At 41.2% G+C, this 23,196-nt stretch overlaps 2 protein-coding genes and 2 long non-coding RNA genes across 6 annotated transcripts; all 4 read right to left on the reverse strand.

Moving 5' to 3' along the window:
- Positions 1 to 35: 35 nt before the first annotated feature.
- LOC115147289 (uncharacterized) lies at positions 36 to 9,367 on the reverse strand. 2 transcript variants are annotated; one of them, XR_003866308.1, is made up of 4 exons: positions 9,285 to 9,367; positions 1,237 to 1,359; positions 347 to 564; positions 36 to 310 (listed from the first exon to the last, which is right to left on the reverse strand). It is a non-coding gene; the product is annotated as an uncharacterized LOC115147289 (long non-coding RNA). The 2 variants fall into 2 exon arrangements; XR_003866307.1 differs by having other exon boundaries at positions 36 to 564.
- On the reverse strand, positions 1,849 to 5,252 carry LOC115147288 (uncharacterized). Its single transcript, XR_003866306.1, has 2 exons — positions 3,830 to 5,252; positions 1,849 to 3,573 (listed from the first exon to the last, which is right to left on the reverse strand). It is a non-coding gene; the product is annotated as an uncharacterized LOC115147288 (long non-coding RNA).
- A 951-nt stretch (positions 9,368 to 10,318) lies between the features above and the next one.
- LOC115147290 (noggin-2-like) lies at positions 10,319 to 11,884 on the reverse strand. Its single transcript, XM_029689454.1, has one exon. It carries the CDS (start codon positions 11,488 to 11,490, stop codon positions 10,582 to 10,584), a length of 909 nt encoding a protein of 302 aa, XP_029545314.1. The 5' UTR covers positions 11,491 to 11,884; the 3' UTR covers positions 10,319 to 10,581.
- Positions 11,885 to 12,324: 440 nt separating this feature from the next.
- On the reverse strand, positions 12,325 to 22,462 carry LOC115147292 (target of Myb protein 1). Of its 2 annotated transcripts, none has more exons than XM_029689455.1 (15): positions 22,300 to 22,462; positions 20,728 to 20,812; positions 20,468 to 20,546; positions 20,095 to 20,244; positions 19,478 to 19,612; positions 19,039 to 19,203; positions 18,582 to 18,698; positions 18,208 to 18,341; positions 15,585 to 15,627; positions 15,268 to 15,403; positions 14,882 to 14,954; positions 14,503 to 14,578; positions 14,010 to 14,087; positions 13,871 to 13,910; positions 12,325 to 13,743 (listed from the first exon to the last, which is right to left on the reverse strand). In XM_029689455.1, the coding sequence occupies exons 1-15, from the start codon at positions 22,349 to 22,351 to the stop codon at positions 13,601 to 13,603; spliced, it is 1,506 nt and encodes a 501-aa protein (XP_029545315.1). In that variant the 5' UTR covers positions 22,352 to 22,462; the 3' UTR covers positions 12,325 to 13,600. The 2 variants fall into 2 exon arrangements, with proteins under 2 accessions (XP_029545315.1, XP_029545316.1); XM_029689456.1 differs by having other exon boundaries at positions 20,728 to 20,855; positions 22,300 to 22,428.
- Positions 22,463 to 23,196: the final 734 nt, after the last annotated feature.

Consider the following 23,196-nt stretch of genomic DNA (forward strand, 5'->3'; position numbering starts at 1 on the left):
TACAGTCCAGTACACAGATCTCAAGCAGACGATCATTTAAAGATTATATCTTTATTATTCAATTAACCTTTATAATTGAATATAATTTTTATCTTAAATGTTAAAAAATAGCCCATAATGTGCACTGTGCAAAGCCAACTGAGTTTTTCCAATGCTATACAACACCAGTCTCCACTGTAAAATGTGCAGAATAAAAATATAGACAACAGGAACTTCAGGATTAAATATTTACAAAAAACGGAAATATTCTGCATAAATGTGACTTTTTGCTAATCTTTACTTTCGTCTCCTTCTGCACACCACTGTCCACCTCTGCTTTCAGCTCATATTGCTTTTGCATGTCCACCTCTGCTTTCAGCTCATATTGCTTCTGCATGTCCACCTCTGCTTTCAGCTCATATTGCTTCTGCATGTCCACCTCTGCTTTCAGCTCATATTGCTTCTGCATGTCCACCTCTGCTTTCAGCTCATGTAGTTCCTGGTTCTGTTTAGGTCTGCTTTCAGCTCATGTAGTTCCTGGTTCTGTTTAGAACCAGTTCCTCGTGTCTTCTGCATCTTCAGTCACTTAAAATGGGGGTAAAAAACACAGACAACATACATGAATACATAAACTACTCTATTAATATAAATTAAGTTAATAATGGTACAGCCAGAATAGGACTGGCAACCCTCTGAGCCTGGTTTTCTGCCCACTGTGCTTCTGCTTCTGCATTGCTTGCTCTTTGGGGTTTTAGACTGGGCATCTGTAAAGCACCGTGTGACTACTGCTGATGTAAAAAGGACTTTATAAAAAGTAATAAAATATAATTTGATTGATTGATTGCAATACTCATCCATCATTATTGGGCTGTTTCAACAGAACAACATTTGTATGCAGAGCTCAGGGAGTTGCCCCAAGCCACATTAGTTGGGATTTATTGTAAAGTTACCTCTGTATTTAGCTAGTGTCATTCATTCATATGCACATTTGGGGGGAGCAACCCGTAGCTTCCCCGCCTCTTCAATCCAGCTTTCCATGTTGACCCCCCACTATGACCCCCAGACTCAGCCATGTTTTGACCCCCCACTATGACCCCCAGACTCCGCCATTTTTTGACCCCCCACTATGACCCCCAGACTCAGCTATGTTTCGACCCCCCACTATGACCCCCTAGACTCAGCTATGTTTCGACCCCCCACTATGACCCCCAGACTCAGCCGTTTCAATCTAATTTCACCCCCTATATATCTTCTTACCAGTGGTTGCTGTTTATGGCCTGCTGTTTATGGCCTGCTGTCGGCCTCTTCCTTGTGTACCATGTTTCTTTGTTTTGTCCTCATTACACCAGTGCCCTACGATCCTGTGCTCTAGATTGGCAGCTGCACGGATCGAAAGGTGAAAAGATTTATTTTGGATTATCATACAGGTTTGAGCATGAATTGGAATAATAGTATGACCAACAGAAGTTCAAGATCAAGAATGATGTTGCCATGCAATATGAGGAGCAAGCTGCACATGTGTTCTGCTACATTTTTGGTTAGAGTATATTTTCTTTTAAAAAAAAATCTGATTTATGTATATAATTTTTTAAAACATATTGTCAGATGAGAAAAAAGAAGAAACCCGCACAATGCTCTTGCTAGTATCACTACTCTTTAATAAGCTTTACGTAACGACCTCACGGCCTTCCTCAGAGCTTTTGTGAGTTTTTTTTATTAGCACCCTTATGTAGACATAGCTCCACCCACATTGCATTGAATGGTGTTGGAGTCGATGGAAAATAAGTGTTACCAAATATAACAATGTGCATTTCATAAGTATTCGAATAAAGGGTGTACATATAACATATTAAACACGTCTGTAACATATTGTGAGCAAATGTGTTAATTTAAACAATCATAATATGAAAACATTTCATTTAGAGAAAACATTCAAACAAAGACACAGGCGTCTATACTAGGATTTGTGTTTTTGGTTTTTCATATCAGAAATAACAAAAAGAAAAACATTTATAGCTCAATAAATCATGTTAAAGATGAATTAAATATAGAATAGAATGTTCAATGCAACAATCTGCTGGGTAGCTGGGTACCAGTGTGAGGTGCACTGTAATAAGGTGGGTTTAGTGAGCGCCTCAGGGCAGACTTTTGAGTGAACAAATACAGTATGAGAAAACTGTGGGTCAACAGAGGAAATTCTGTGGTGATACATATTTGAAATAAAGTACAATATGAAAACAGAACCGTTTTGAATTCATCCTTACAATGTATCACCTTTTTTATATTGCAAAAGAGTATATGGCATCTCACATTTGTTTATTTAATTCACTGAAATATATGCATTCATGCTCAAGCCTACTGTGCTGTATGTTAAATGTGTCTCTGTGAAGTCCTTGAACAGTGATCATTTAACAAGCTGAGAAGAATATGATTCATGTCTTCCGAAGTTCTCAAGTCTGCTACTATCCTTCTCTTCTGCGGCTGTCAGAGTAAATCCAGAGCAAACTGCCCTTTCGTTTGAGTAAATTCCCTTGCTGTTTCTACAGAATGATTCTACTACTGATATATATCTACAGCTACTGGATAACATGACTACACCAGAAAATAGTATAGTAATAGTATAGTAGGACTCAGATCAACACAATCAATCAGGTCGCAAAGGGTGCAGACATTCACCCCCACACAATAATAAAAACCTCTCAACAACAACCATCAGTTACAGAGAGACAAAGAGAGAGAGAGATAGAGGGCAAAAGAGAGAGAGGGCAAGAGAGAGAGGGCAAGAGAGAAAGAGCATCTAACAAACCAAAATTATTTCTCTGAAAATTCCCAGGACATTTGTTCGGTTGCGGCAAATGTTATCATAACACAGAAAAAGTCCCAGAACGTTGCGCTTAAATTTTGTTGCAGCAGTATGTTCGAAAAACATTGCTGGTACATTGTGTTATTACATTACCAGGAAACATAACGAGAATGTTTGGGGAATGGTGGTTGTTACAGATGTTGCGCGTTTTTGTGAATGTTAGGAGAACGACCTAAACCATTTCTTATGTTCTGGGTATGTTCCTGGTTTGCTGGGAAGTCTGTCTTGTCTCTTCACTGGGGTCAGCCAGTCAAGTCAGGTGAACCATGAGAGTGGCAGTCCATACAGCACAGTCCATACACTACATACTGTAGCAATAGAATAGTGTTGACATCCAAAAGAGTGTCACTGATCCTTATCAAATCGTTTAGATTTTGTAGAATCTAAGAAGTCGTCTGCTCCCTCTTCTCTCCTCCGGTTTTCATTTTCCTCGGCTTTGACGGGGATGGAAATATCCCTTACTGCTGTGGCGGCTCCACGGACAGCATAACTCACAAGAACAGCCAAAATAATGCCTATAGGAATCCCAGTACATGCGCCAAGTGTTCCATGTTGTGCACCTGCAACCGCTCCCATGAGTGCCCCCACTACAGCAGTCATAATCACTATTAGTGGTTTGACGTAGTAGCCCACCACAGACAAGGCCTCTTCCCTGTATCCTTGCTTGACGGCCTGTAGGTCCACCTTCTGACGGTCAGACATTACCGACCTGTCCTGCTTCTCTGTGCTTACTTCAAAGAACAAACACACACACAGAGACAGTTCGTGAATCAGATCACCGTTACAGATGTAGGATCTTAATTTGAGCCAGTTTGCTACAGCAGGAAAATAAACCTGCAGCAATAGGAAATGTGAATTATTATGTGGATTATTTTTAAAGGACAGTTCTGTAGTGGTTGATACATTTTTCGTTAGGGCAAATCTAGTCTGAAATGTCAAAGTGGAAATGACTAACTTTAGAAGCAATTTTAAACTTATCATACTTACTACTGGGGGGAAGTAGTTGACTGCTACTTGTCCTCTTCATCAACCTTTCTTTAGGCTTCTCTTCTTTATACTTCTTCAGCTCTTCTTCCTTTTCCTTCAACTCTGTTTTGTATTTCTGTTTCAGTCTGTCCTCTGTCTTCATACATCCTTCTCAGCTCGGTCACTTCTCTTGGCATTGTAGTCTCCATCAGTTCATAGTATACTTGGGGGATTAAGAATTCTTCACAGTTTTCTGCTACCATGGCGTCTATCTTTTTCAGGAGCTCAGAAATCTGGGAAGGAGAATTCCCACACTCAAGGAGATGGTGTCTGTCTCCACATTTCGCTAGAATACTTTTTGCTCTGTCGATCATCTGATTGTTCAATTGATGTGCATTTCTCCTCAGCCTCACTGACAATCAAGACCATGGTAAACTTCCATGCCCTTACTGACAATAGCTCCATGTGATACTGAATTGCCTTTCTTTCTGCGGAGGAGAGCGGGTCGCCCATGGGCACCACCAGAAGAAGAGCATGGGGTCCTGGAGGACATAGGGTCACACTATTCTTAATTTCTTGTTTGATGTGTGTGGACGTGTACTTCACAGTGTCCCAGCCCGGGGTGTCCACCACGATGACGGTCCTTCCAGCCAGCTCACCCTGCTTCTTCACACACATGCCTCCTTCACTCCGGAAGTTATCTCTGCTCAGAATGGTTTTGTCTACTGTACTCTTCCCAACTCCTACTCTCCCAAGCAGCAGGAGTCTAAGATCTGACTGGGGAGGAGGACCCCTTGCATCAGAGGGTAATAATCAGACGCAAGCTTAGCACACAGTCTAACTAACACAATGTGTTTCAAACACACGCTGTGTAAAGCAAGGAATTATCAAAAAGTAATGACGTCCAAATGTAGGCTAAACATTCAGGAAAGCTGAACTGGAATTTACTTACCATAAACATTTGGGGAGCGTTCACTCGCCATTGCACAGGTGAGTAACTTTGTTTTAATGTCGTCACTCAGAGGTTTTCTCTTACATGCTGTTCTTTAGCTGTCTTGCATTGAAACACATATTAACGCAGGTTAAATTATGGTGCAGGTTAAATTAGGTCACCATGGTTTATACACTTAAAGTGTCCCATACCATTCACAATAATACACAATTTATAGAATATGACTATTTGATTTGGATCTCTTTTAGTCCCCATTTGGACTAATCTTTCAAGAGTCCTTAAACATTAAAACACAATTTATAATACGAACACATTTTCACATATAACACACTATTACAAACATACATAATATACTAACATAATGACCCAATAAATACTCATTCTAAAAAATATTAATTCTTCATCTACTATAGTCCCACATTTCTATGTATTATATTTAAATCGTTTTAAAATAATGTTTAAATGTATATATTGAAAGGTTTCTGGTTTGCTCAGTTCATTTATTCCATTTCTTTATTGCTCTAAATTGAAATGTTCTTTTGCCTATTTCTCTTTCCTGTCTGGATAAGGCATAGATGGTGGACAATCTATTCCTAGTGTTTACGGAATGTCTGTCTCTTACCAACTGAATACCATTGTGAATAGAACTTGGCCGTTTTAAATGACGTATATTATGAAATAAAATAAGCATGTTTTTTCAATTATCTTGTCGATTGATGACCAACCAAGAACATTGTGCATGACTGCAACAGAAGAACCACATCTCCACCTTAAAACAATCCTTGCTGCTTTGTTCTGTGCAATCTGCAGCCTCCTAACTTCACTTGATGATGCATTTCCCCAGACCACAGAACAGTAGTTCACCTGACTCTCATTTAATGCTTGTGTTATTTGCTGAAGAATCTTTCCTGGTAAATATTTAGCTATCCTTCTGATTATGCATGCTGTTTTAATATATTTTTTTTACATAGATTAGTTATTTGAGACGACCATGATAAGCAGTTGTCTAGCTGCACTCCCAATAGTTTGGTTTCTGCCAGTTCTTCAATTAGTACTCCTCCCGTACTTAATTGTATCCCATGCTGTTTTGGCATTTTCCTAGTGGAACAGACCAACATAACTTTGGTGTTCTTGGTGTTTAAAACAAGTTTGTTTTGGCAAACCCACTCCCTGATATTCTCCAAATCTCCTTGTAAAGCTTGCTGTACCTGTTGAACCGATTGTCTTGCTGCATAAATTGTAGTATCATCTGCAAATATATTAGCTTGAGTTTCAGCTAAGGCATAGGGAAGGTCGTTGGTATATATTAAATAAAGAAGTGGCCCAAGGCAGCTGCCCTGTGGTATTCCACAGTTTAACACGAGGGGAAGAAAATAAACCATTGATATAGGTGGACTGTTTCCTGTCAGTTAGATACGACTGTACCCAATTCAATACTACCTCCTTAAAACCATAATGCATTAATTTTGTCAAAATTATTTCATGATCCACTAAATCAAATGCTGCACTGAAACCTAAAAATAGTACACTCACAAACTTGCTATTATCCATAGCATTGAGCCACTGGTCAGTCATGTCAACCAATGCAGCGGTAGTGGAATGGTTTTTGCGATAAGCATGCTGATTGGCTGTAATCAGATCATTCTTTTCCATGTACTCCCATGTTTGTCTACTCACAATACCCTCCAATATCTTACTGAGTGTAGGGAGTAGACTAATTGGTCGACTATTGGCAGGAGAAATGGGTTCGTTGCAGTCTTTCGGAATAGGACACAGTTTAGCATGCTTCCATACATTTGCAAACATCCCCTTTTCCAGTGACCAATTAAATATGTATCTCAGTGGAACTGCAATCTGGGGAGCAGCACAGCGAAGCAAAACATTGTCCATAAGATCATAACCTGTAGATTTACCATCAGGTAATGACTTCAATAGGTTTAACACCTCCTCCACTGACACCGTTTGCAGACTAAAAGAGCAGACCTTGTTGCTCATAATATGATCATCAATCCATTGGACAATAGCTTGTTTGGAAGAATGTATGTTTACATTGTTGCTCAGTAAATTAATCTTATTTGTAAAAAAATCTGCAAAATGATTGGCAATATCAACTGGTTTTGTTATTATTCTCCCGTCAACCTCCACACTAGTTGGGCATGATGAGATAGATGTACCAAGTAAGCCCTTAACTGTGTTCCATACCTTTTTAGAATCATTTTTACAATCAATAAAAACATTGTTGTAAAACTACTTTTTTTGTCTTTTGATTCAATTTAACGGCATAATTACGTAATGTTCTATAATTCTGTTCATCAATTTCTAATTTTGACTTGGCTGCTAAGACTTTTGCCATATTTCTTTGAGAAAAAGCCTCACCCAGTTCATCATCAATCCATGGAGATGGACGAGCACCAACTGTACTCTTTCTTACTGGGGCATGATGGTCCATTACCTCAGTGAGCAAATCAATAAAACATTCTGTAGCGTGATTTAAATCATCCTCTAGATAAATCAGCTCCCAGGGTACAGCAGCCAAATCATTTAGAAATAGCTCATGATTAAATGTTTTAAAATTTCTCTTGACCACAATCCTAGGGGGTTTCTTTGGAACCTTCATGTTCATGGTTATGGTCACAATATTATGGTCTGTCCAGCCCACTGGCATTGATCTGGCTTTTAAGCATTGCAATGGTATATTACAGATCAATGCATGTGTCTGAACAATGACCCAACTTAGTTGATGATCTAGTAGTATCATTAACCATTTGTTTCAAACCACCGTTCTCAGCATATCTCATCAATTTTGTTCTATTCGAATGATTGTGATCCTTCCAATTAATATTAAAATCACCCAAGATAAATACATCTCTGTTGCTATCTGTGGCCTGGTCAAACCCAGTACATAAGTCATAAAGATAGGACACCTTAGAGCTAGGAGGTCTATACACACAACCTACCAATATGGGTGCCTGGTGAGGCAGATGTACTTGAGCCCATAGAGCCTCTACCTGACATACATTAAGGTCATCCCTTCTCTTAAAAGGTATCTGATTCTGAATGTACAGTGCTACACCCCCACCATTCCTAATCCTGTCTCTTCTCAGTAGACTATATCCATGAATGTTAATTTGCCCATCATTTACAGATGCATCTAAATGCGTTTCGGTCAAAGCCAATATATGAATATTATTTATGTTGACCAAGTTAAAAACCTCATGTATTTTGTTAGGAAGGCTACATACATTAACCTGAGCTATATGCAACCCTTTCCTTGCCAAGTGAAGATCAATAGAGTATGTATTCGTTATAGTTGAAGTTGTCATGATACACTACAACACACAAACTCAAATTTGAACATTAAATTAAAATAGCCAGGGAGTTACTCTAGAGTCCCGATACAATTTTCCGCTGATATAAAGTTTATCCATCACCATGGAGACTCGTTGATTCAGGCAACGCTTTTCCTTCATGATGGGATATAGTTTGTTCCTCCTTTCATTGATCTCGGTGGAGAAGTGATCATTCATTCCAAAATCAGTGTTTCTGAGTTCTCTGTCCATGTTCTTCGTCATTTCCTTTTGCTTACATTTGTCAAAACATGCAATAATAGCCCGTGGCCTATTTCCAGAGGTCTTACCTATTCTATGGACTCTGGAGAAAGTGACATTACGCACAACATCAGTGGCCAGTTTTAGTTGAGTTGACATAAAGTCTCGGACTGTGTCCTCACAGCCTCTGCTGTTGTCATTCTCCGGTATCCCTGAAAATATTAGATTGTCCCGCATTGATCGACACTGTACATCAAGCAAGGTTTCTTTAAGTTGTTTGTTCTCCCTTTGCACCACCTCCACCTTGCTATGAATAGAGTCTACAGTACCTTTCAGCGCCGTGTTCTCTTTCCTTAGATCACCAATCTGACGTTGGCTGAATTCTAGACTGGCACACAATGCATTGATGTACTCTCGTAATATATCTAAGATATCATTGATGGGTTTTAACAAGTCAACATCCATATCAGTAAACCTCTCCTCACTCGCCCTCTTACTAGGGGATGGTTTGGTTCCATCGTTGATACCAATTGGCCAACCTGGTTTTGATTTGTTTTGTTGATTCGGTTGGTTGTCCTTAGCAATGCTTGAATCCCCCGAAACCAGCGACATGTTTCTTTGAGTTCGTAAGTATCTCTCGTCAATGAATCGTTCAAGCTCTTCAATGGATTCTGAATCATCCAGCGTGTTTACAGGCAGAGCTAAACACACAAACAAACTGTTCAGCCGCAACTGAAAGTTGCCTCTGCCATCGTCATTATCACCATCCATGTTATAGACTAGCTTAGATTGAGTTACAGAATGAATAAAGACAGTGATATGAATTCATCTTTCATAAACACACTATGTACGTCGTAACAAGGAAGTGAAGGAACCAGTAACACAGGAATCCCAGGTGATAGAGATGACATTTGATAGTGATTACACATGCATTTTAAATCGACTGTGCCTCGTAAAATAAATATGTTAAACTTACATTTATATTACTTTGATAGTTCTCAGTTTCCAATAGCTAACAGTACGACATGGGCAGAAGCAGACAGACGTGCACGTTAACGCTTCCTGAAAATGTAAGGTGGTTTATGACACGATGGACTTTAGTCTAGTAGCATAGAGAAGGCCTGTACATAAAAGTCACATGCAACACTATAATTGTGTAAAATAAAATGTAAGGACAAAAAAAGCAATTTAAAGCTAAATGAAAGTGATGTCATCCATCTATGTTTCGATGTCTATCCCTGTGGGCCTATCCATCCATCTGTCTATATATTTGTGTGTATCATACTGTACTGGAGTCTGTGAAACTTGAGGTTTCACTCACTTTTTCAGGAAGGCTTTCTCATGTGATTGACAGTGATGTAGTTTGGCAGTATGCCTAGCTCCTGAAGAGTGAGGAACTCTGATGAGCTTTCTCTGTAAGACAGGCCATCATTAGCTCTGGAACCAGTGAGCAGAGAGCTAACTGGCCATTCATTTGAACACATGGATGTAACTGGCTACTGTAGAGCACAGCATTAATTCAATACTAATCAAGGTAACGCTAAACCAAGAAGACCTTTGGATGGATGTAAAATCATCCATATTTGCCCCAAAGTGTAACCAGGAGACCAGTAACAACAGTTACAAAAGCTTTCTCTACGGAAAACTAAACTAAAACGGCAATAACTGGGCTGAAAACTGCAAAGTCACAAATAAGACCTATACATCAAGAAATACAAGCAACACAAGCGGTGTGAATAGCAGTCAATGTAAAATGTATTTGAAACTCAAAATTTGAGTCCAGTAATTTACGCAATAATCGACATTGACCCGTTTGTATTATAACATCACCACTAGATGGCGCGCGTTGACAATAAATAAAATGAATTCAGTGCTGCAGGACAGCGTTGTATTCTTCATCTCTTTCCGTCATTGTAGGCTATCCTGTGTGACAGAAATAGAAAAACGCTGCAAAATGTGAAATGTTATCAGAAATGAAAATGTCCACCTAAAAAAACACATTAAAACACATTGGTTGGAAACATCAAGTTTATTCAATTTTCGTCCAATAGCTTCGTTTCATACTAATGAAAAACAAGTTGATTACGAAACCCAAGTGAATTAATTGTATACAGGTAGCCTATTTAAGGCTGGACAAACAATCATTGATATTCAATTGCAAAATAAACTGTCGTAAGCCTACATTGACAATCAGATGTTCAAATAAATTCTCTCTTGAATGTAGGCCAACCCCAACTAGGTTACATGTTCGTGATTAACAGTGATCAAATAAACTATTTGCATGAACATTTACACGCGGTAACCACAGGATAAGGCACCTGCCTCCACAAACACTTTCTGCCTGCAACACCTGTCCCCACCACCACAGTCTCCCTGTCGATCCCGGCCATCCCTCTTAACCCATCCCCGCCTCTCTCTTCGCTGCTCCAGCAGTGCCAGGCCAGTATCTTTATCTGTGTGGTTTGGGCCTGCCGGCATGCCATTCCGCTAGGGAAAGAGCAACTCCGCGAGCCACCAGATTTTTCGCAGTCGGTGTGGCGTAACCAGCGGGGCCAGAACACGGGAGCTAATTTTACCCACTGGTAGCGCATTCCACAGGTGGCCGAGCGGACCAGCCAGGCACGCAGAGTGCTGGCAACGTCTGCAGGAAGTTCACTCAAGTCCAAATCCTCTGCGTCGTTTTGTAGTTTTCGTTGGTAGCGCGCTGCACCCTCTGTCAGCTCTGGAGACGCGCCGAAGTTGAACCCCTCGTTGGTGGTGTAGTTTGATAAGGCGGGAGGAGCGGGCGGGTCACCACGAGACGCCGTTTGACCACCAGACGCATCGGTGTCGACCCTTGCTTCGGCTGGGCGTTCTATGGACATCCAGAACGGATCGAAAGACGAGCCCAAAATGCGCAGGAGCCGGTTGTGCCGCAGGTGTTTGGGTTTCGGCGCGTAATGGTAATCCCCCTCATTCATCGAGAGTGAATATGGCCGAATCGGCTGCGAGGAAGATACGAAACTACTTGATCTGGTCCGTAGAAAGGATACATCATCGAAATCCGTGTCCTTTTGGCCCATTGGGGTTTCACTGCGCACCTGCTCCTGGTTGGGAATCATTGAAGTTGCGCGAGTGAGAAAGACAACCAGATATGTCCAGCACAGTAAAACGCTCCTTAACCAATGTATCAATACATTCATTTTCCAAAGAATGGATGTCTAAAGTGAAGTCAATCACGGTTGTAATAGGCTTAGGGCATTGAATCAATAGGTACAAAGGACGGTCCCACTTCACTGGCTCCTCTCCACTAGCTCTGGCAAGTCTGGTTTCTCCTTCTTCCTCTCATAATACATGGTTGTTTTGTAGTCTTCATGAACCCATCCAGTCAGTGTATCAGTGCACACATCCTTGAACAAGGACACAATAATACACAAATAGAGCTGATGTCAATAAAGTAGGAGCTGGGAGGAGTCTCTCTTATCACCTGAACAACAGGGATTTTATCAGCTATGGCTGGAACAGGCAATACTGTCCACACTGCTTTTCTCTGGTATGATCACTCAGTCAGACCTAGTGTTGAAACACCATAGGCAGGAAAGGAGAGAGAACGCTAGAGTGGGGATGGTTTGCAGTGGTGAGACGCGTGAAGGAAAGGTGTGAGTTGTTGACCTTCATTTTATCACAATGGCCTTACAGTACTGGAAACAGTTGATAATTCCTCATACCATCCCATGTACGTAGCTACAGTAGGCTACTAGGAACAGGTGGGAAACCCTGTGGCCAGGGGAGTGTCATGCGAGGTCATAATGATACGTCAAACATAACTTGTATCTGCAGCGTGTGGCTCACCCTGAGTCTGAGAGACTGAAACATAAACAAACTGGCAGCCCAGACCAAATATGTTTGTCAGGACAAGAGCCTCTTTCATTTACAGTTACTGGAATCCCCTCTTCATGGTCAAAGCCACACATTAGCACAACAACATAACATATCAAGACTGAGGTTTCACTATAATAAATAATAATACTGTACTATTGTTTTCAAATATCAATTTATTTTATTTTCATTCATAATACTAGGCTTCATATATACACACACACAGTTCACATAGTGCAGTATATGAACTATTAAACTTCAGAATTAGAATTAACTGTGAATCTCCATTAAAAAGGTTGATATTGCTTTCTGCATTGATTCAACTGGTCTCAGCATTCAGGAAATGTACATAGTGTATACTTACAGGTCTGTGCTAAGTGTACAAACATTAAGAACACCTGCTCTTTCCATGACAGACTGACCAGGTGAATCCAGGTGAAAGATATGATCCCTTATTGAGGTCACTTGTTAAATCCACTACAATCAGTGTAGATGAAGGGGGGGAGACAGGTTAAATAGGGTTTTTAAGCCTTGAGGCAACTGAGATATGGACTGTGTATGTGTGCCATTCAGAGAGTGAATGAATGGGCAAGACAAAATACTTAAGTGCCTTTGAATGGCGTATGGTAGTAGGTACCAGGCGCATCGGTTTGAATGTGTCAGGAAGTGCAACACTGTTGTTTTTTTTTAATGCTCAACAGTTTCCTGTGTGCATCAATGGTCCACCACCCAAAGGACACCATCCAACTAGACAGAACTGTGGGAAGCATTGGGAGTCAACATGGGCCAGCATCCCTGTTGAACGCTTTCGACACCTTGTAGAGTCCATGCCCAGACAAATTGACGCTGTTCTGGGGGATCAATATTAGGAAGGTGTTCTTAATGTTTTGTACCCTCAGTGTATAGGCTTTTGAATGATGTGATACCCGAGTGGGGGCTCCCGAGTGGCACAGCGGTCTAAGACACTGCATCTCAGTGCTAGAGGCGTCACTAGACACCCTGATTCGAATCCAGACTGTATCACAACCGGCTGTGATTGGGAGTCCCAATTGGCCCAGTGTCGTCTGGGTTAGGCCGGTGTAGGCCGTCATTGAAGATAAGAATTTGTTCTTAACTGACTTGCCTAGTTAAATAATTATTCAATAAAATACCACCACGCAGTGTGTGTGTAACCAAGCACGCATACTCAGGTGATATATATATATATATATACACACATTGATAAGGTAAAGTAAAGTGCCACCATAGCATAACCGATCGTCATCATGTCCTAGACTTTAGCAACAGCACAAAGTGAAGACTGAAAAACATCATTTCAAAGTAGAAGCACTATGATTAAAAAGGTAGCAAGGCACTATGCGTGTTCATCCTATGTGTTGGCTAGGACTATGTGTCGACCTGTGAGTCCACCTCTGCTGCGCGTGCGCCGTTCTCTCAGAGTGAGAAAAGCTGGTCATTGGAGCTCTCCTGTTGCCGGGCGGATTGTGGCGGGGGCCTGGACGAGACGGGGGGCAGGCTGCGTGTTGAGGGAATGTGGTCAGCCACCTTCGCCCTTTCCTCCAGAAACTTGTCAAACTCTGAGAGGGAGGGAGAGAGAGAGAGTTAATGGTGTGGGTATTTTGCAACACTGATTTGTACCGACACAGGCTGAAACAAGATCTTGGCAATGACGATGGAAAAGGGAAGAAGGAAAAAAAGACTTACCCTCACTGGTCAGCCCTTCCCTGTCCCCAGCCTCTGGTTGCTGTAACATGAAACAAGTACACGTAGCAACTCATGGCAACCCATTCATGTTTGTTGAAACGTCAAGAAAACACACCACATTAAAAAGTCTCCGTCTTACCGTTTCTGTGTCCGCAGACAGCCATCTGTCAATGTCTTCCAGGGCGGAGTTCTTAGGGCTAGGCTTAGACGAAGGAATCTGAGGGGGAGGGAGAGAAACAGAACAAAGAAGGGTAGAAAGGAAACAGAGGAATGTTTGAGTCTTAGTAGAACGGCACAAGGCAGATGTTTCTAGTGGGGTCTAGTCCTCAGGGCCTCAGCGTGTTTTCATTCAAACCCATTTCTGCATCATCGCTAATAGAGTAGCTCCTTAACTGTTATTTAACTGGGACTGTGTGTTGGACATTGGCTCATTGCTGTTGTCTGCATCGAAACAGTCCCTTCCGGAAAGTTACACCCTTATTGCTGGCAATAACAGTATGATTCAGAATGTAAATCAACAGTAAATTGAAGGCCTTTAAGTCAGTATTTTTAGACCAAAATATATATATCCTACACTCTGCTTTCCGTAGAATATGTTATGTTGACCGTAGATAATGAATGAGAAACATTACCGCTCCAGTGACCTGTAACCTGGTGTCCAGGGCTCCAGCCAGTCCTTCCACTGCTCCTGGGTCCTCGTACCGCATACTGGACACACACAAGACTACATCAGTGGAGGCTGCTGAGGGGAGGACGGCTTATAATAATGGCTGGAACGGAGCAAATGGAATGGCATCAAACAAATGGAAACCATGTGTTTGATACCATTCCAATGATTCCGCTCCAGTCATTACCACAAGCCGTTCTCCCCAATTAAGGTGCCTACCAACCTCCTGTGGACGACATACCATAATATGTATAACAGTCGTCTTTGGTGTACATTTCTTCGTTGTGTTTTGATATTTGTATTCTGATAGAACACCCAACAGCACCACAGTGAAGGTGTCTCACCTCTTCCTCTGATCGGCCAGAGAGCTGCCCCTGGTCTGGGCAAACATGTCAAACTCATCCTCCTCTGGTGCACCTGACACACAGAGACAGGCTGTGAGACAGAAACCAACATCACCTTCTCTTATTCAATGACCACGGCCTCAGAGTAGGAGTGCTGATCTAGGGTCTGTTTTGCCTTTTAGATCATAATGAATACCATTATACGGACAGGGAGGATCTGATCCTGGATCAGCACTCCTAGTCTTGAGACTTTTTGAATACGGGCTCTGGTTTATTGTGTACATGCTTTTTGTCAATGTTTTTTCATACTTTGGTAATGTTAAAGAGAGATTAAGAAATGGAGTCCGGCAGGCCTTGAGTTTTAATGCAAAACAGATGCTACTCACTGTGGTTGGCTGCCTGCCTCTGATTAGAGGGAGCGCTGAATGCGGGTTGGCTGGCGGCCGCAGAGGTGGTTGCTGGTTGGCTGAGGGACTGGGGCACAGGGCTGAGGTCAATGAGGTTGGCCCTGGCAGGAGTATGCTATAGGGCAGAGGGAGAGGATACATTGGGTCGTGTTCAGGATGGTGCAGCGCATTGAACGTTGCAATTAAAGAGAGCTGAAATGACTGCTTACTGTACGCGTCAGTGAGGCATGTCTGAACATTGTGCCCTACTGAACTAGATGTGAAACACAAAAACAAAAGGTGAAAGATGACTGTACCTGCTCAGTAGCTGTTCTCTGGGCCTTATTGAGTCTGTCAAACCTAAACAACATGGGAGAAAAAGAGAAAGTACAGACTTCAGAACATGGACACTCTGTACTGTGTAATACATGTGCCTCATTTTCAATGTCTTTCTGACTGCAAGTAGCCGAGTATGTGCGTGTCAGACCTAGGTTAAAATAATATTTAGGGTATTTCAATTATTTTCAAAGATATTTGGAAGTACCGTAAATGCCGGACTATTAAGCACACCTGAATATAAGCCGCACCCACTGAATTGAAAAAAAATATTACTTTTGAACATAAATAAGCCGCACATGTCTATAAGCCGCAGGTGCCTGCCGGTACATTGAAACAAATGAACTTTACACAGGCTTTAACGAAACACGGCTTGTAACAAAAAAAAAAAAATTAGCAGTAAACAGTAGCCTACCAAGAAAGTCATTGCTCCAGACCAAGCTCCCGTGCAGCAGCTCTATTTCCTTTTCCAACAGCCAGATCAATCGCCTTCAACTTGAAAGCTGCATCATATGCATTTCTCCGTGTCTTTGCCATGATGAGGGTGACAAAATGACTACCGTAATCAGAATGATGGGAAGTTTGAGCGCGCTCGATTTAATCTAAACAGTAAACAAAAAAGTTGTTTGACCTTAACCCGTTTGGCAATTTCATTGGTCTAATGAAAGCTTTATGCCGCCAAAAAACTGAGCACATCACAGAATGTGTTTTTAAAAAAAAAAAAAAAATTTGAAAGCGGGAAAAATCCATATATTAGCCGCGTCATTGTTTAAGCCGCGAGGTTCAAAGCGTGGGAAAAAAGTAGCGGCTTATAGTCCGGAAATTACAGTAAGTACCTGGATATTTGAAAAGACAAGTAGTTGAATATTGGAATGTACAGAATTTGGAAATACACTTAGAAATTATTGGCATGCATTTGAAAATACTCATATACAGTAGTTCTCTGACTCAAATACAATCCCATGCATTTAACCTCTACGGGCTAGGGGGCAGCATTGAGAATTTTGGAAAAAATATGTGCCCATTTTTAACTGCCTCCTACACCAACTCAGAAGCTAGAATATGCATATTATTGTTCAGGTTTGGATAGAAAACACCCTAAAGTTTCTAAAACTGTTTGAATGGTGTCTGTGAGTATAACAGAACTCCTATGGCAGGCAAAAATCTGAGAAGGTTTCATGCAGGAAGTGGCCTGTCTGACAAGGAGTCGTTCTTCTTGTCTCTGTTTATTGAAGAGTAAGGATCTTAGCTGTAACGTGACAATTCCTAGGGCTCCAATAGGCTCTCAGAACCCGGGAAAAACCTGAACGATGACGAGGCAGCCTCAGGCTGAAACACATTATCGCCTTTTCCAAGTGTCGCATCAGAGGACAATAGAATTAGGCGTGTGCGCGATTCGACCCCGTGGAGTATTTTCCTTCGGCTGTTTAGCTCATTGCAGATTCCCGGTCGGAATATTATCGCTTTTCTACGAGATAAATTGCATAAAAATGGATTTTAAACAGCGGTTGACATGCTTCGAGGTACGGTAATGGAATATTTAGACATTTTTTGTCACATTCTGCGCCATGCGCTCGACCGTGATTTAGCATTCTGATAGTGTCTAGAACGCACGAACAAAACGCCGCTGTTTGGATATAACGATGGATTATTTGGGACCAAACCTACATTTGTTATTGAAGTAGAAGTCCTGGGAGTGCATTCTGACGAAGAACAGGAAAGGTAAGACCATTTTTCTTATAGGAAATATGATTTTGATGAAGGCTAAACTTGCCGGGTGTCTAAATAGCTAGCCCGTGATGGCTGGGCTATGTACTTAGAATATTGCAAAATGTGCTTCATCCGAAAAGCTATTTTAAAATCGGACATATCGAGTGCATAGAGGAGTAATGTATCTATAATTCTTAAAATAATTGTTATGCTTTTTGTGAACGTTTATCGTGAGTAATTTAGCAAATTGTTAGTAAATTCCCCGGAAGTTTGCGGGGGGTATGCTTTTTCTGAACGTCACATGCTAATGTAAAAAGCTGGTTTTTGATATAAATATGAACTTGATTGAACAGACATGCATGTATTGTATAACATAATGTCCTAGGTGTGTCATCTGATGAAGATCATAAAAGGTTAGTGCTGCATTTAGCTGTGGTTTGGGTTTTTGTGACATTATATGCTAGCTTGAAAAATGGGTGTCTGATTATTTCTGGCTGGGCACTCTCCTGACATAATCTAATGTTTTGCTTTCGTTGTAAAGCCTTTTTGAAATCGGACAGTGTGGTTAGATTAACGAGAGTCTTGTCTTTAAATAGCTGTAAAATAGTCATATGTTTGAGAAATTGAAGTAATAGTATTTCAAACGTTTTAAAAATCGCGCCACTGGATTCAACTGGCTGTTACGTAGGTGGGACGAATTCGTCCCGCCGGTCCCATAGAGGTTAACACAGGTATTTGAAAATAGTATTTGAAATAAGTATTTGAAAATACTTTCAATACTTCCAAGAGAAGTAGTTGATTCAAGCCACATTATTTCAAAATACTGAAATACACAGAACATAAGTAACCCAAGTCTGGTGTGTGTGTGCACGTGTTTGTGTGTCCCTGCCTTACCTGTCGTAGCGGATGAAGGCATTGTTTAAGTCATCGTTGACGACCAGCAGCTCCTCTATGAGGCCCTCGTCCACCAGCCTGGGGATCAGCTCCACCACACGGCTCTGCATCTCCCTACACACCTGGTACAACTGCTGCTCACTCAAACAGAGGGGGTTGGGCGGGAGGGGGGTTAGAGGGAGAAGAAGAGAGAGAGAAAAAGAGAGTGCGGCAGATGGGGGGGGTGTCAGAGAACATCCAGGATTCCCTCCCTGATAACACTGAATTGGAATACATGAAGACAATAACCAGGGAAAGAGACCGCAAGAAGAAACGGAGCGAGAGAAAGAGAGGGAGTAGAGAGGCAGGAAAGGAAGAAAGACATCCAGACAGACCTGCAGTAGCTCCGAGTCCTCCTGCTGGCTCTGTCCAGGCGTCAACTGGTTCAACATCTCAGTCATCACAGTCAGGTTCCCCCTGACCAGAGCCAGGTCAACTCTCAGCTTCTGGGCCTGAAAGTTCATCAACAGTAGCATCCTTAGGCTCTTTGTCAATGCTTTCTCAAATGAGGCTTTGGGGAAAGACATGAGGAGAGGAGGCAAAGAATCATAGAGGCTACGGAGTCGTCGTCATGGATGGGCAGGCCTTACCACTTTAACCACCATGGTACATACAGAAGTTTCCCCTAGGCACTTTTTACAACAATTTGAAGAGATAATTCAAAAGTGATCTTAAACAGAACCAACACTTTAAACACCAATGTTTAACTGTAGCTAGTATTTACTCACACTGTGTGTACATGAGTATTACCACAATATCAAAAGGGTAATGCGTTTATGATCTATTCAATACCTGTTCAGGAGAGATGGAGATGGGTCCATCGCTGAGTTGTGGGGGCACGGCAGTCAGCGCAGCCTGGGTAGGGGACGAGGCAGCAGGGGCAGCAGGGCCACGGGGAGTCTGACTCTGAGGTGGTGGAGCTGGCACTGTAACAGAGGAGTGGTTCTCTGGAATGCTCTAGGAAACAACAGAAAGAGAGCCACGTAATAATAGAGCCAGTTAGCACATGATCTGATCCAAAACAACACATGCGGCTCATGCAGAAATGCAAACATCATGCGCCAACCAACTGAGCTATCGGAACCTCAACATAGTAAACAGTATGTTTTGTGGGAAGGCGGTGTGTAAGATAAATAGTGATCTATCCAGAGATAAGACATGGAAGGTCAAAGTTCACCATAGAATCACATAACAAATCACCAGTAAATTATAGGATCTCTATGAGCCTTACCCTGAGGGGGGTGTGGATGGGGGAGAGGGCGTCCAGGTCGGTCATAGGGAACTCCAGGCCCCGCCTCCTCAGATCCTCGTACACACAGACCACACCTCCCAGAGAGGGAGAGCTACGGAACGCATCGGCCCACGCCTGAGAGACAGACAGAGAGAAACAGAGAGATAGAGACAGAGATAGATAGAAAGACAGAGAGACAGAGAGTGGAATAGAGTCAAAAGAAGATACTTTATGAATGAACAGAGAAAATGTGCATTTGTCTACCATAAAGCTCTGCGTTTGTAATGAATGTTGTCATTCCAAGCAATTTCTCCATCATCTCTAATTGATCAATGACTTTACATTATGTATGAATGACCATAGACGATTGACGTGATAATTAAATCACTGCATTAACCCCATCATAGCCTATAACAAGGGACTCTACAGTCTTGCAATAGTGGGATAATATCCAAGCTAAATCAACAGTCAATAAACAGCGGAGTGGTACAGTGCCTGTATATGATCCAAATGGATCGTCAGAAATGGCCCCCTATTCACCAGAGCCCAAACGTGGTGCACTATATACGTAGGGAAAAGGATGCCATTTCACACTCTACCTAACAGATGCAACCCACCTGTATGAGGCTCAGCACCCGGTCGTGCAGGGTGGTGGGAGGGTTGTTCTTGGGCAGGATGGCTCGGACCAGAACCCCCTCCACAAAGTCCTGGGACGCCACTAGAACATGGAACCGGTGGCCACAGTTCTTTACACATGCCTCCAGAACCTAAAGATAGATACAGGAGGAACAACTGAGAATACACACACTGCAAGGAACACACTGAGCAGCATGTACTGTATATAACCCAATTTAGTTCAGTCACTTCCTGAAGTCACTCAGTTCCCGTTTTCTTCAATCCCCAGTGAGAGACCCAGATGATTCAACATTCCCCATCAAGAGAACTCCAATCCTCAGAAAATGGAATAGTAAGACCTGAAATAACACTCACTGTCAAAGCCAACATGATCTCCCTGAAGCTCTTATTACCAACAATCCTCTTCTTTATGGCTTTGACTGCATCTTTGGGTCTAGGGAGGAAAACCACACATACGCACTTCCAGTATCAACTCCCAGAAAGACTGTATTTATTGTTATCATATGATCAGTGGTGCTAACGGTTTGACATCGAAAATGACGCAGTACAAAACAGTCATCAATAAAAACACCATAGAAAACAAAAAAATGGCCTGTGACTCCATCCATAGTTACCCTTCGTCTGTCTCGTTGATGATGTCACATATCTCCATGTTAAGGGCCCAGTCCTCTGAATGCAGCGAGGCGCTGGTGGCTCGTTCTGTCAACATCAACAGGAGATATTATCCCCTCATTATGACTGTCTGAGACGACAAACAATATGATATTATACTCTTATTATGACTGTCCGAGACAACAAAGAACATGGATGATTAATCATGCCTACTGTGTGCAGATAGACACACAACATGGATGATTATGCAGATAGGCAGACTACAAAGTCCCATTTTATACCCCAGCATTATCAATACATATCAATGCAGCTCGATATCAAGATAACACATAGAATACCACCTAGCCTATGAGCGACCGTAAACATAGGCCTACTGTAAAAGCTATTCAGCAGCCTTGGCCTACATGTAATTGTTATAAACAATTGCTGGTTGATTTTAATTGAATAAGGATTCAGTTTAAACTATTTACAATCCAGCAAATGATCTAAACTCAGCTAAATGGCATTTATTCAGGAATGTTTGTTCCCATTTCATCCTCTTTACACTCCACTCCGTGGCCCCTTGAGTTGGTCCTTATAATTCTCTGCTAATCTCCCTCATACTCACACCTTTCCCCACTCAATTCAATTCAAGGGGCTTTATTGGCATGGGAAACACATGTTAACATTGCCAAAGCAAGCCCCCCCCCCTTTTTCATGTGACTGTCAGCTGCTTCTGTTCTCATTCCCTCCGGGGTAGTCTAAGCATATATGCCATGTGAGAGAGAGGGCGAAGTGGATGAAGTAAGAGGAGTTTGTGTGTGTGTGTGACGTCAGGAAGTAAGGTCAGCAAGGATGTCAACACTTTCACTAGACATAACTTTCCATAGTTCATCTCCATCAAAACAGCTGTGACATAAAAACATGATCTGCATTTGATATAGACCGTTTGTTGATATCAATGACATAATCTGTTTATGTATGCAAAGGCCCTTCAAGACATGATGTGGAAGTTGACCAACTTTGACTGCAATAATGCTATGTCAGTTAAGAAACCAGATATCTAGGATTTAAATTCTTTGGGCATAAATTGTGAAATGTTCATTGGTTAGGCTGATAATAATTTCAGTCTTGAAATGGAGCCTAGTTTAAACGGTTTATGAGCCAAGGTTTTGAATAAGGAACTAAGCAACAATTTCTATGCCCCTAAACCCACCCATTGGCATCAGTGATTCGTCAATATTGCTGTCATGTCACCACAGATTACGAATCACATGAGCGATAAGAGTAATTTAGACTGCTTCTAGTATTTTATTGGTTTGAGAACACATCTTTCAAGGCAGATATCGACCATAAGTTCACATTAACGTTCGTATATAGTACTTAGCAAATAAAAGTAGCTGCAATTCCTATTTTTCTGTCTGAACCTCTATAACAAAACGTTTGAACAGAAATAAATAGCTAGCTGGATAGATACAATTTGCAAGTTTCTAAAGTTTAGTTGCGATGTCATTCCACGTTGCATATCGAGCGATGCATAATTAGCTTGATGGCTCCGCTTTGAACAACTTTCTGCAATATTTCTCCCGACTTACCAATTCGTTGTCCAACAGGAGAAGAGAAGGGGCTTCCTATGAGAAACTCCATATTTTCCACAAAGTCGTAATTCCAAAACGGTACTTTTTTCACTCCCAATTCACAGTTATTTCCCTGTTCGTAAGTAGACCTGTATGACGCTAGACACAATAAGGATTAGCCACAATAGTGGATTTTAGTGGCCTTCAAAATAAAGGTTCCCCATGGAAAGTAATGTAAACGGATGCAAACAGTGTAATCATGTCATATTTGGACTAGATAATGCTAAACAAGGTTAAAATGTTGTTACATAATTGAAGTTGAATAATGCATTATTTGTGCCAATAAACATATATATATATATATATATATATATATATATATATATATATATATATATATATATATATATTTATTTTTATTTCACCTTTATTTAACCAGGTAGGCAAATTGAGAACAAGTTCTCATTTACAATTGCGACCTGGCCAAGATAAAGCAAAGCAGTTCGACAACATACAAAAACACAGAGTTACACATGGAGTAAAACAACATACAATCAATGAAGTAGTAGAAAAAAATAATAAGACTATATACAATGTGAGCAAATGAGGTGAGATAAGGGAGGTAAAGGCAAAAAAAGGCCATGGTGGCAAAGTAAATAAAGTATAGCAAGTAAAACACTGGAATGGTAGATTTGTAGTTTGAAGAAAGTTCAAAGTTAAAATATAAATAATATGGTGCAAAATAAATAAATAAATAAATAAATAAATATATATATATATATATATATATATATATATATATATATATATATATATATATATATTTAAGTCCTGCTGTGGATATATTAGACCACATAATTGCCTTTGGGGCATACTAATATGCACAGTACAGCCTAAACTAGAGATTGTGCTCCC

The sequence above is a fragment of the Salmo trutta genome, chromosome 14 (assembly GCF_901001165.1).
Source record: "Salmo trutta chromosome 14, fSalTru1.1, whole genome shotgun sequence".
In the NCBI taxonomy this organism is placed as follows: Eukaryota; Metazoa; Chordata; class Actinopteri; order Salmoniformes; family Salmonidae; genus Salmo; species Salmo trutta.